At 39.6% G+C, this 14740-nt stretch overlaps 1 protein-coding gene across 1 annotated transcript in view; it reads left to right on the top strand.

The window, feature by feature from the left end:
* The window catches only part of LOC110498682 (polypeptide N-acetylgalactosaminyltransferase 18), an 88167-nt gene that overhangs the window by 48885 nt on the left and 24542 nt on the right, over positions 1-14740 (top strand). The window contains exons 8-10 of the mRNA XM_021575326.3: positions 47-184; positions 3727-3822; positions 8679-8843. Coding sequence (XP_021431001.2) covers positions 47-184; positions 3727-3822; positions 8679-8843 — 399 coding nt within the window. The remainder of the gene's footprint in view (positions 1-46; positions 185-3726; positions 3823-8678; positions 8844-14740) is intronic.

Consider the following 14740-nt stretch of genomic DNA (forward strand, 5'->3'; position numbering starts at 1 on the left):
CCACCACACACCTGTGGTATCCATGTGTTGGTGTGTCTATTTCTAGAACTCAGGGATTGACATAGGGGACCTCTCGGAGAGGAAGGCTTTGAGAAACAGACTGCTGTGTAAATCTTTCAGCTGGTTCTTGGCCAACATCTACTCTGAGATGAGAACCTACAGTGACACAGTTGCCTATGGAGTGGTGAGTATGTTATGATATCTGTACATCTCAGCCTTTGTTTCTTTTCCAAAATAGCACAAGATGGCACAACATGTGCAGCGTATCACCTCGTATGATAATGCCACTCATCATAGAAAGTCATGCTATATTGTGCTGGTAATGTGAGGTAAGAACGTGCATGAGTCGTTTCATGAAAAGAGTGCCTTTTGTGTCCCTTTGATATTTTAAGTAGACATTGTGGACCAATACTGAATTTTAAAGCCTGTTATATCAATATTATTAAGTTATATATTCAATCAATCAAATTTTTTATTTTTATGAAATGGCTTACTAAAGTGCCGAAATTCAGCAACCCTGTGTCACTTCTAGGAAGATTTCAACCCACTTAACCCCAAAATGTCTCCAAGTTTCAGCATCATTGTAAAGCCCTAGTTACAGTGCCTTGCGAAAGTATTCAGCCCCCTTGAACTTTGCGACCTTTTGCCACATTTCAGGCTTCAAACATAAAGATATAAAACTGTATTTTTTTGTGAAGAATCAACAACAAGTGGGACACAATCATGAAGTGGAACGACATTTATTGGATATTTCAAACCTTTTTAACAAATCAAAAACTGAAAAATTGGGCGTGCAAAATTATTCAGCCCCCTTAAGTTAATACTTTGTAGCGCCACCTTTTGCTGCGATTACAGCTGTAAGTCGCTTGGGGTATGTCTCTATCAGTTTTGCACATCGAGAGACTGACATTTTTTCCCATTCCTCCTTGCAAAACAGCTCGAGCTCAGTGAGGTTGGATGGAGAGCATTTGTGAACAGCAGTTTTCAGTTCTTTCCACAGATTCTCGATTGGATTCAGGTCTGGACTTTGACTTGGCCATTCTAACACCTGGATATGTTTATTTTTGAACCATTCCATTGTAGATTTTGCTTTATGTTTTGGATCATTGTCTTGTTGGAAGACAAATCTCCGTCTCAGTCTCAGGTCTTTTGCAGATTCCATCAGGTTTTCTTCCAGAATGGTCCTGTATTTGGCTCCATCCATCTTCCCATCAATTTTAACCATCTTCCCTGTCCCTGCTGAAGAAAAGAAAGCCCAAACCATGATGCTGCCACCACCATGTTTGACAGTGGGGATGGTGTGTTCAGTGTGATGAGCTGTGTTGCTTTTACGCCAAACATAACGTTTTGCATTGTTGCCAAAAAGTTCAATTTTGGTTTCATCTGACCAGAGCACCTTCTTCCACATGTTTGGTGTGTCTCCCAGGTGGCTTGTGGCAAACTTTAAACAACACTTTTTATGGATATCTTTAAGAAATGGCTTTCTTCTTGCCACTCTTCCATAAAGGCCAGATTTGTGCAGTATACGACTGATTGTTGTCCTATGGACAGAGTCTCCCACCTCAGCTGTAAGATCTCTGCAGTTCATCCAGAGTGATCTTGGGCCTCTTGGCTGCATCTCTGATCAGTCTTCTCCTTGTATGAGCTGAAAGTTTAGAGGGACGGCCAGGTCTTGGTAGATTTGCAGTGGTCTGATACTCCTTCCATTTCAATATTATCGCTTGCACAGTGCTCCTTGGGATGTTTAAAGCTTGGGAAATCTTTTTGTATCCAAATCTGGCTTTAAACTTCTTCACAACAGTATCTCGGACCTGCCTGGTGTGTTCCTTGTTCTTCATGATGCTCTCTGCGCTTGTAACGGACCTCTGAGACTATCACAGTGCAGGTGCATTTATACGGAGACTTGATTACACACAGGTGGATTATATTTATCATCATTAGTCATTTAGGTTAACATTGGATCATTCAGAGATCCTCACTGAACTTCTGGAGAGAGTTTGCTGCACTGAAAGTAAAGGGGCTGAATAATTTTGCACGCCCAATTTTTCAGTTTTTGATTTGTTAAAAAAGTTTGAAATATCCAATAAATGTCGTTCCACTTCATGATTGTGTCCCACTTGTTGTTGATTCTTCACAAAAAAATACAGTTTTATATCTTTGATTGAAGCCTGAAATGTGGCAAAAGGTCGCAAAGTTCAAGGGGGGCGAATACTTTCGCAAGGCACTGTATTTTGTTCCTTTGACAAAGTCATTTCTGGAGAGTATTTATTTAATGTGATTAGTGCTTAATCTACGTCTGACCTTCATTTTAAGGTCAATCCTGTTACTAGAACTGAACTCATCTTTTTAATATGGTGAAACTTCCTTTTTAAATACCTTTTTCGAAAGAAACATTGAACATCAAATAGTCAAATCATATTGTAGAAGGAAGTAAGCTGGTTATACTCTTGGCCATATTCAAGTGTGTTTTGTGCTGGAAAACTGAGCGAGTCAAGCATATAACACGTCAACCCTGTATCCCATAGATAGACAGGCTAGAAATGTATTAGCAATTGAAAAAATATTTTTCACTTGCATTCAATTGCCACTCCCTGTTCCACAAAACAAGCTTTCATTCCCCCTGTCTCGAGGGGATTTGTAGCTGATTTAAGATGAAATAGTCAACCTTGTTACAGTCTACCCTGTTACTTTATTTGTCACTTAATAGCCACTTACTGTAGTCATTTTTCGTATTTTAAACTCTTGATGTTTTTTTCATGAAGTCGAACATGTCCTTTTCATGACAGAATGTTAAAATGAGGTGAAATCTAATTTTTTGGGGACAAATTTACACTTCTTAAAGTTGGTGGAATGACCCACACACTGTTCATGCTGAAACAGTCTTTTGAAATATCTTAGCAAGAACATTACTGTCATAGGAGTCCATTTCAAGCCACAGCTTGAGGACATACCTCCACTGAAGCAATGAAAGGTTGAAGGTCAGTTGTATTTAAACATGAGAAATAAATCGGTCCACAAATAACTTGACGAACCCCCTAGTGCTTTGCTTGGTTGTTCGATGAGCACATCACAACTGTGTTAGAAATGTTTGATGTGTGATCATGACACTACTCAGCATGTGTGGGAGTCATGCTGGGAATATGATTATGAAGGCATTGCTATCAAAACAACTTCTTGAAACACATTTGAAGAATACATATTTGACCAATGATAGTTATCTTAAAGCTGAACTGAATAATAGTGCATTGAGAGTGATATTATCATAACAATACCATTTATTACACAATATCATATTAACAAGTGTGATTATTTATTTTTGTAGATGTCGCTCTAAAATGTGACTCAATTTGTTGTCAAACAGATTCCGCAGGACTAATGGCATCCCATTTATTTAGTTGCAAAACATATTTCTTCCCTTGTTGATGTGAGGATAATGAAAAACAATTGTTTCAACTATTGTGTTCTCAGTATTTAGCCTAAAGTGCTTCCATTTGTCAAACTCTTCGTCACACAGACCAGTTGTGTGCTGTGTCATTCTATCATTAACAGACTAATTAACCGTTGTCGTTGGCCAGACAGAAGAAGGCACAGCTTAAGTGCTTTTACGAAACAGATTGTCTGTTATCGCATGGAGAGCGATAACTTCTGCGTCCTTAATCCGTCTCCATCCCTGCCCCATGGTTATGTGGTTGGAACAGTCTTGTTTTCCTCCTCTGTCTCCTCCAGTTGAAGAATGCTCTGAGGAGCGACCTGTGTCTAGACCAGGGGCCTGACTCGGACAACATCCCCATCCTGTACGTCTGTCATGGGATGACGCCACAGGTGAGTGCCCTCTGACCCCTCCATCTGTAAGGTCACTACCAATTTTGTCCTGGTCCTAACGTATATGCCACAGCAATTACTGAATTACTAGGTCTTTCCCCCACTTAAAATAAGATCTTTGCTCTAACTATGACTCAGGATATTCATCCTTATTTCCTTGTCTTGTTCAATATAAAAGCTTTTGGAAAAGGTATTAATGTTTCTAAATGCCTAGTGCTTTTATACTACTTGTCCCTTTTTACTACTTTGTAATATGCTGGATTTTACAGCAAAAAATAACAATTTTGTTTGTCCGTCTACATATTCACATTGAATAATTTATAATTGCAACAAGACAGTCTAGTACTGCATCTCTGTTGTCAGAAGTCAATATAATCGATTGGTGCCTGAAATGTTAAACCTTTGGCTTCTCTCTGGGTCATACCCAGCTACTGGATCTCTCCGAACTGCTGCGTGAACACTTTTCTCTCTCACTGTCACAATAAATGTTCATTTTATCCCTGAGACATTTAGCTCATGTAAGAAAATATACTTATTATGCATAACTTTTTATATATTTTTGCTGAAACCCAAGATATGAGATTATCAATTGTTAAGCTGCTGGGTCCAAAATGCAGTTTAGTTCTAGACAGTAACTCTACAGGATTTACTGTAGAATACAAACTGAGAGAAGATAATGTATTACATTGGGTATGCAGGCTGAAGCCAAGCCAAATAGCAGCACATGTCCTCTGCATCTGTACTACAATGGAGTGTGTAGGCCTATACAAACTCTATCAGAGCATTATCTGGGTATGGAGGGGAATGGTGGTGAATGTCAGGGACCAGGAACTAATTAGATAGTGATGGCCTGTCTATTATTGAGGAGGTAGAAGGGTGTTTCTTGTGGGAACAGATGGGCTGCCATGCCACCAGGAGATTCTCCCCTCTCAGCAGGGATCCTCATTTGTACATCTCCCAGTGTTCCTCATTAGAACTGGTGTTACCTAGGAGACCAGACCCTCTAGACTGTATGGAGATGAAGCTCCAATTGGCACTGAACGTGTGTTTGTGTGTGTGTGTGTGGAGCAGTGGCGTAAAGTACTGACACCCAAAAGTATTTGTTACATTAGAATGCTTAGCAGGACAGGAAAATGGTCCAATTCACGTACTTATCAAGATAACACATGGTCATCCCTACTGCCTCTGATCTGGTGGACTCACTACACAAATGCATCATTTGTAAATTATGTCTGAGTGTTGGAGTCTGCCCCTGGCTATCTGTACATTTTACAAACAAGAAAATTGACTCACTTTTACTTAAGTATCTATACTTTAACTAAAGTATGGCAATTGGGTACTTTTCCATCACTGGTGAGGACACTTTAGGGATCCATATTGCTTATCAAAGGATCTTATCAAAGAGCACTCTACAGGTTACTGCAGAGAGCGGAAGGGATACCTTAGTACAGGAAACAAGTGTATTAAATTGGTTATTCTATCTTTACTGGTTTGCTCTATACTGTAGTACCAAAGGTGGTTGTTTTCAGTCGTCTCAGTCATACCTGTTGAAAGTTACTTTACATTACTGTTGCTAATTACATTTACATGATATCGTCGCTGTCTCATGAACATCTCTTATCACCTTAATAAACTTTTCAGGAAATATATAAAAACATATTTTCCCATTAATGATCATACGATTATAATTATGAAATGTACAGAGTACATTGAGAGGAGTTAGTGGTTTTAATAAATGTAAAATAAATATTGAGTTACAAGTTTTTCATCAGACAGCAACGATATGGTATCTATTATTTGTGTGAAATTTGTGTTTATAATGAAGTATGTAGGAGTTGGTTCTGATTATAGTAGAGACCGCATCTCTTCCTTGCCTAGCAAATGAACAGAAAGCGACTGCGTCAGCAGGCGAAAGATAGAGGGTTTCAATTTGCTATGAAGCCCTTGCAGAGTTCATTGAAGAGGGATTAATAAACGTTGGCTGTGTTATGTACAAATCCTCATCGGGATGAAGGCTCTTCTCGCAATGAGTACGTCGGTGGTTCAGACACACTCGTCGGTGGTTCAGACACACTCACACTCTCTGTTCCACACGGCTCAGTTTAAAAACGTAGAAATAATTTTTGATTAATCTTTAAAGGGATACTTCAGGATTTAGCATTAGCACAATGACTGGAAGTCTATGGGTGTAGCATGCTAGGATATACCCGTAGACTTCTAGTCTTTGCGCTAAAGCTAGTTAGCATTGGCTCACAACTACCTCTAACTTCCTTCATACTGGACACAGATACATGAAAACTCTATTCACAGGTTAATTTGACTCTGGGGAAGTAGATTTGTATTTGTATTTTTTAGTGATCCCCATTTAGCAGTTGCAAAGGCAGCAGATACGCTTCCTGGGGTCCAATCACATTAAAGTACTTACATTATATACGAAACAAAAGATAAAACAGTACATCATAACATTATTACACCTCTACATATCTACAATACAAAATGTATAATACCACCATTCAACAATATTACAATATACGTGTGTGTGTGCTAGCTCTTGTGTGCGTATGCATGTGTCTGTACCTTTGTGTGTGTCTCACAGTCCCCGCTGTTCCATATGGTGTATTTTTACCAGATTTTTTTTTGTGTGTACGATTTTACTGCTTGCATCAGTTACCTGATGTGGAATAGAGTTCTATGTAGTACTGTGCTCCTCCCATAGTCTGTTCTGAACTTGGGGGTTGTTAAGAGACCTTTGGTGGCATGTCTTGTGGGGTATGCATGGGTGTCCACGCTGTGTGCTAGTCATTTAAACACACAGCTCGGTGCATTCAGCTTGTCAACACTTCTTACAAAAACAAGTAGGGATGAAGTCAATCTCTTCCACTTTGAGCCATGAGAGATTGAAAGACTGTACCTAAAATTGTGTGTAAACGATCATACAAGGTTTTGCAATGATTCCTATGTCGAATGTGTAAAAAAAATTGGTCAGATGTGTGTAATGAGGAACATCCTCATGCTGCACTTGAAGCATTTATGAAACCGCTTATTCTGTTGACTGATAGGCATACACGGATCAAAAAAAGTGACTGTTAGAACTGCCAAATCCCCATGGATAGATGATGAATTGAAAAACTGTATGGCTGAGAGGATGAGGCAAAGGGAATAGCAAATAGGTCTGACAACACAGCAGACTAGCAAACATACAGTCAATTAAATAAATCACATAACTAAACTAAATGAAGAAACTATACTATGGGACAAAGAACTTTATATAAAGAATGATAGTAAAAAAGCTCAAGAGTACTTTAAATGAAATTCTAGGCCTATCATGCAAATTCAGTTGTGTGCTGTACAGCAGGGCAGCCGGCTAAGGCCATTGTTTTCTGTTTTTACTAATGACCTTCCATCGACCTTGAATAAAGCCTGTGTGTCAATGTACGCTGATGACTCAGTGTACATAGACATAGAGCTCCAGTCAGTTTTAGAAAGGGTAGCTAGTAATGGGCTGAAAAATATCTCAAAAACAAAATTTCTTTTGACAAATCAATCGCTTAACGCTAAGCCTAATTTAGATCTATAATTGAATAATGTGGTGATTGAGCAAGGTGAGGAGACTAAACTGCTGGGTGTAACCCTAGAAAGCATGCTGTCATGGTCAAAACATATACACTTAATGGTTGCTAAAATGGGAAAAGGTATTTTCGTGATAGGGCGTTGCTCTGCCTTCTTGACATCTCATTCGACCAGACAGGTCCTACAGACCCTAGTTTTGTTGCACCTGGACTACTGTTCAGCTGTGTGGTCATGTGCGAGAAAGAGGGACATAGGTAAATTGCAGTTGGTCCAGAACAAAGCAGCACATATCACACATGTATGTACATGGTGGGCAAGTGTCAGTAACATGCATGTCAATCTATCCTGGCTCAAAGTTGAGGAGAGTTGAGTTGAGTCTTTGTGTGAGGTATTGATGTGTTGAGGGTACCGAACTGTCTGTTCAAGCATTTGGCACACAGTTTAATCAGTCTTTGGTACAACACAAAACATGCAACCAGAGGTCTCTTCACAGTCCCCAGGTCCAGAACAGAAGCTGGGAAATGCACAGTATTAAATTGAGCCATGACTACATGTTAGATATTGCTGCACTGTCAGAACTAGAAGCACAAGCATTTCGCTACACTCGCAATAACATCTGCTAACCATGTGCATGTGATCACTACAATTTGTTTTGATTTGACTATATGGAACTCTCTGCCACCCCAGGTAATTCAAGCTAGCAATAAAATGTGGACCCCAGGAAGAGTAGCTGCGGCAGAGGCTATTGGGGATCCTAATAAATAGCAAAGTGGAACAACTATTTGTATGGGAAAAATGTCAATTTAATGCATGTATTTTTGTTCTTATATTTGCTGTTTTGACCATGTTTTTAAGGTGTGTAAACACAGCTGTGTCTTTATTGCAGTACACACAATTAGGACCTATCAAAGGACCTGGCAGGTAATGAAGGACAGAGTCCTCTCTTCACAGGGATTGAGACTAATGAGATTCTGTCACCAGCTCTGAATGGAGAGGCAACACCATTAAGAGTTCAGTTGGAATGGAATGTCAATCTATAGATCATGTATAATAACCACTATTATCACTGTGTCCCCCCGTCTGCTGAACTCTTTCAGGGTACAGGATCACAGCTTAAAGGCTCAATATTGCTTTACGTTGGGATAATTGATTTTCTAAATGTCTTGTTTGCGAAAGACAAACATCATTCCACCCAACTATCTCCCTGATGCTTGCATTCAGTCCCTCCAGTCAGATGCATAGCATTTCTGTTCTTTTTGCTTGACACTCATCTGGTACTTCTCTAGAACGTGTACTACACGAACACGCAGCAGCTACACCTGGGGGTCCTGAGCCCCACCATCGACGACGACGACAACAAGTGCCTGGTGGATGTGAACAGTCGGCCGCGGCTCCTGGAGTGCAGCTACGCCACAGCCAAGCGCATGAAACTCGCCTGGCAGTTTACTCAGGTAAAGGCTACTCCTGTCTTCTCTCATGAGAATGTAGATTCACTGTACAGTAGTTCAGATGGGGATTGAGTTAGTCACAAACAAAGTTACAAACGTGGTAGATGAACCAGGCTAATAAGGCACTGCACTGGGTTGTTGAGCATTTGAAGGAGAGGAGCAGTTGTGAAGAGTGGTTCTGTTAGTGGGTTGAGAGTGTGGTTCACCAGCCCTCACTCAAGTGGCCTTGTTTCACATTACGGAGTGTCACAAAAAAAGCATTTGCACCATATGAAAAGCCAAAGTGGAACATTGGACCCTGTCTCATTAAACACAATAGATCCTCTCTGTGGAGAACAATGAACATCGCCTAATGACTTTGCATCTTCTCCACTGCAGACGATGGCATTAAATCTCACCCTAATGTCACCCTGCTGTCAAAAAATCACATGCGAAATGTACTTCTTTGTCCTTTTTATATTTTTGAGAGCATCACCATTAGGTGTTCCTCAAGGTTCAAATAAGGGCTCCTTCATTTTTAATAGTTGAAAGGAAAGTTTAGTCAAAGACTCTGAAATGAAGAACGAGTAATGGTGGAAGTAAAATCTGGATAGATGGGTGTGTCATTTAAACTTCATATTTAGAAATCTTAAGTAGTAGTTACTGAAGAATGGAAAGTGGTTGGTTAGTATTCACCCTATCATTCCATGAAATACCTATGTCACCGTAGTGGACTACCATTCTAAAGTAATTAGTCGGTGGCTGTTTGATCATAAGCTGTGGGACTGCCTCTTGGAAGGGCACAAGGACTCCAGCAGAAACTTTAGCTGTGTTTGAAACCAGAGATCCTTTCTGCCTCCATGTGAAGAGGGGAGGTGAAGAGAGAGAGAAAGGGGTGGTCTCTGAAGCGGCCAATCAGGGGCTTTGAATTATTGATAAGTGATATATTGAACTGTGTTTGACCCTGAGGGAAGAGTTTAAGAGGGACAATGCAGTATAAATCTGAGATCCCACATCGATTTTTATATTTTAAAGCTTCTTATTTTATTGGTACATTTTTATTTGCCCCTTCACAGACATCACTTGAAATCCCCAATAAAAAGTGAATTACAGAAATGTTAAACACAATCACCTCTCGCAAATACTCATCACAGCGTATAACCAAGCCATGAAAAGCGCTTGCTGTAAACACATGCTTAATTCAGGAGAGAGGGTGGAGTGAATATTACCGGGGAGGTGGGACAGGCAGCAGGGAATATGTGAGCTGTTTTGTTAGGGTAGAGCTAAACCAGGTCTCACATGCTAAATCAAACAAATCAAATTGTATTGGTCGCTTATGTTATTGCGGGTGTTGTGAAATGCTTGTGTTCCTAGCTCCAACAGTGCAGTAATACACATCTATAAAAACATCTAAAAGTAAAAAAATGGAATTAAGATATATAGAAACATTAGGACGAGCAATGTCGGGGTGTGTGTGTATGTATGTATACATTTATATATGTGTGTGCATACATACATACATACATACATACATACATACATACATACATACATACATACATACATATAGTTGAAGTCGGAAGTTTACATACACTTAGGTTGGAGTCATTAAAACTCCACAAATTTCTTGTTAACTACTATAGTTTTGGCAAGTCGGTTAGGACATCTACTTTGTGCAAGACACAAGTATTTTTTCCAACAATTGTTAACAGACAGATTATTTAACTTATAATTCACTGTATCACAATTCCAGTGGGTCAGAAGTTTACATACACTAAGTTGACTGTGCCTTTAACCTTTCTGGCGCAGGTCTTCCGCTAGACAACATCCGGGGTGAAATTGCAGAGCGCCAAATTCAAAATGGTCATAATAAACATTCCTAAAAAATACAAGTGTTATACATCGGTTTAAAGATGAACTTCTTGTTAATCCAGCCGTTTTGTCAGATTTCAAAAAGTCTTTACGGCGAAAGCATACCATGCGATTATCTGAGGAGAGCGCCCTGCTTACAAAAGCATACAAACATTTTACAACCAAGTAAGGGAATGTATGTAAAGGAATTACAAAAGTCAGAAATAGCAATAAAATGAATCACTTACCTTTGAAGATCTTCATATGGTTGCAGTCACAAGAGTCCCAGCTACACAATACATTTTTGTTTTGTTCGATAAAATCCCTCTTTATGTCCCAAAAACTCAGTTTTGTTGGCGCGTTTTGTTCAGTAATCCACTGGCTCAATGGCAATCAAAACATGCAGACGAATACATCCTAATAGTACCGGTAAAGTTCGTTGAAGCATGTCAAACGATGTTTGTAATTAATCCTCAGGTTGTCAATTGTCTAAATCGATAATATTTCAACCGGACAATAGCGTATTCAATAGAAAGGAAAAACAACGAAGGGCGCACAGTCGGTCACACGCGCAAACCAGCACTGCATGATTCTACAGTCCACTGACAAAGGTCTCATTCTTCTTAATTTTTCAAAAAACAAGCCTGAAGGAACTGCAATCTGGGTCCTAACCCATTAGATACTCTATAGGCATTCAATTGAAAATACCCACATCAAAAAAATCCCACTTCCTGGATGGATTTTCCTCAGGTTTTTGCCTGCCATATCAGCTCTGTTATAGTGCAGTAATACACAACTATAAAAACATATACAAGTAAAAGAATGGAATTAAGATATATAGAAACATTAGGACGAGCAATGTCGGGGTGTGTATGTATGTATACATTTATATATGTGTGTGTATACATACATACATACATACATACATACATACATACATACATACATCTTTTTAAGTGGAGATGTTGCAGATATTATTTAACAGTTTTGGAAACTGTAGTGTTTCCTGTTTAACTGTTTTCTATCCAAATCTACAATTTTATATGCATATCCTAGCTTCTGGGCCTGAGTAACAGGCAGTTTACTTTGGGCACGCTTCTCATGCAGACGTCGAAATACTGCCCCCAAGCCATAATACATTTTTATTAAACAGCTTGAAAAATTCCAGAAAATGATGTCATAGCTTTAGAAGCTTCTGATATACTAACTGATATGCTAAAACACATGTGCGCACAAGGAGGCCTACAAACCTGACTCAGTTACACCAGCTCTGTCAGGAGGAATGAGCCAAAATTCACCCAACTTATTGTGGGAATCTTGTGGAAGGCTACCTGAAAAGTTAAACAATTTTTTATATATACATACATACATACATACATACATACATATACACACACATGTGTACACACACGGCGTGGCAGGGTAGCCTAGTGGTTAGAGCGTTGGATTAGTAACGGAAGGTTGCAAGTTCAAACCCCCGAGCCGACAAGGTACAAATCTGTCATTCTGCCCCTGAACAGGCAGTTAACCCACTGTTCCTAGGCCGTTATTGAAAATAAGAATTTGTTCTTAACTGACTTGCCTGGTTAAATAAAGGTAAAATAAATATATATGTGTATTTGTGTGTATAGATATATATCTATGCATATATATGTACAGTGCCTTGCGAAAGTATTCGGCCCCCTTGAACTTTGCGACCTTTTGCCACATTTCAGGCTTCAAACATAAAGATATAAAACTGTATTTTTTTGTGAAGAATCAACAACAAGTGAGACACAATCATGAAGTGGAACGACATTTATTGGATATTTCAAACTTTTTTAACAAATCAAAAACTGAAAAATTGGCAGTGCAAAATTATTCAGCCCCCTTAAGTTAATACTTTGTAGCGCCACCTTTTGCTGCGATTACAGCTGTAAGTTGCTTGGGGTATGTCTCTATCAGTTTTGCACATCGAGAGACTGACATTTTTTCCCATTCCTCCTTGCAAAACAGCTCGAGCTCAGTGAGGTTGGATGGAGAGCATTTGTGAACAGCAGTTTTCAGTTCTTTCCACAGATTCTCGATTGGATTCAGGTCTGGACTTTGACTTGGCCATTCTAACACCTGGATATGTTTATTTTTGAACCATTCCATTGTAGATTTTGATTTATGTTTTGGATCATTGTCTTGTTGGAAGACAAATCTCCGTCCCAGTCTCAGGTCTTTTGCAGACTCCATCAGGTTTTCTTCCAGAATGGTCCTGTATTTGGCTCCATCCATCTTCCCATCCATTTTAACCATCTTCCCTGTCCCTGCTGAAGAAAAGCAGGCCCAAACCATGATGCTGCCACCACCATGTTTGACAGTGGGGATGGTGTGTTCAGCTGTGTTGCTTTTACGCCAAACATAACGTTTTGCATTGTTGCCAAAAAGTTCAATTTTGGTTTCATCTGACCAGAGTACCTTCTTCCACATGTTTGGTGTGTCTCCCAGGTGGCTTGTGGCAAACTTTAAACAACACTTTTTATGGATATCTTTAAGAAATGGCTTTCTTCTTGCCACTCTTCCATAAAGGCCAGATTTGTGCAATATACGACTGATTGTTGTCCTATGGACAGAGTCTCCCACCTCAGCTGTAGATCTCTGCAGTTCATCCAGAGTGATCATGGGCCTCTTGGCTGCATCTCTGATCAGTCTTCTCCTTGTATGAGCTGAAAGTTTAGAGGGACGGCCAGGTCTTGGTAGATTTGCAGTGGTCTGATACTCCTTCCATTTCAATATTATCGCTTGCACAGTGCTCCTTGGGATGTTTAAAGCTTGGGAAATCTTTTTGTATCCAAATCTGGCTTTAAACTTCTTCACAACAGTATATCGGACCTGCCTGGTGTGTTCCTTGTTCTTCATGATGCTCTCTGCGCTTTTAACGGACCTCTGAGACTATCACAGTGCGGGTGCATTTATACGGAGACTTGATTACACACAGGTGGATTGTATTTATCATCATTAGTCATTTAGGTCAACATTGGATCATTCAGAGATCCTCACTGAACTTCTGGAGAGAGTTTGCTGCACTGAAAGTAAAGGGGCTGAATAATTTTGCACGCCTAATTTTTCAGTTTTTGATTTGTTAAAAAAGTTTGAAATATCCAATAAATGTCGTTCCACTTCATGATTGTGTCCCACTTGTTGTTGATTCTTCACAAAAAAATACAGTTTTATATCTTTATGTTTGAAGCCTGAAATGTGGCAAAAGGTCGCAAAGTTCAAGGGGGCCGAATACTTTCGCAAGGCACTGTATGTATGTATGTGTGTGTGTGTGTGTGAATAGATAGAGATATATAGATTTCGTCTGAAGAGGAGTAAGGATCGGACCAAAGCGCAGCGTGTTAAGTGTTCGTGATGATGTTTAATTAAAACTCAGAACACTAAACAATAAATGACAACGTGAATTTACAAAACCGAAACAGTAGCGTGTGGCCCAAACACACACACGGAAACAAACACCCACAAACCAAAAGTGAAACCCAGGCTACCTAATACACCTGCCTCTGATTGAGAACCATACTAGGCCAAACACAAAAACCAACATAGAAAAACAAACATAGACTGCCCACCCCAACTCACGCCCTGACCATACTAAAACAAAGAATAAAATAACAGAACTATGGTCAGAACATGAGACGGTAAGAATAAATGATCCGATTTAGGAAAGTTGTGCTCCTGGTCGAAATGCTGGTGAGTTACCACGTCTCTGATATACAAAAGTTATTTCCGGCTGTATGTAATAATGCAAAGAACGTTTTTGGCTAATAAAGTGTTTTTTTTTTTTGAAGTTTCAAATTTGCTTTGGAGCCTGAAACAAGGCAGCCATGCCTATTGGCACCATCTTTCCATAGAGCTGCTCAGCTAGAAACAAGTCACACCTCAGCAGAGATGCTCAGCAATTAGGGCTGTCAAACGATTAAAAAAATATATACTTTCTTTGTTCTCGATTAACTTATCGCCAAGAAAGGTTAGTTGAAAAATGGGTGCCGGAGCTTTCCATTAGCTAAGCTGTAACTGGTATGGAGGATCACATATCATGTTAC

This window comes from Oncorhynchus mykiss, chromosome 2 (assembly GCF_057628025.1).
Source record: "Oncorhynchus mykiss isolate SJ-2025 chromosome 2, ASM5762802v1, whole genome shotgun sequence".
NCBI lineage: Eukaryota > Metazoa > Chordata > Actinopteri > Salmoniformes > Salmonidae > Oncorhynchus > Oncorhynchus mykiss.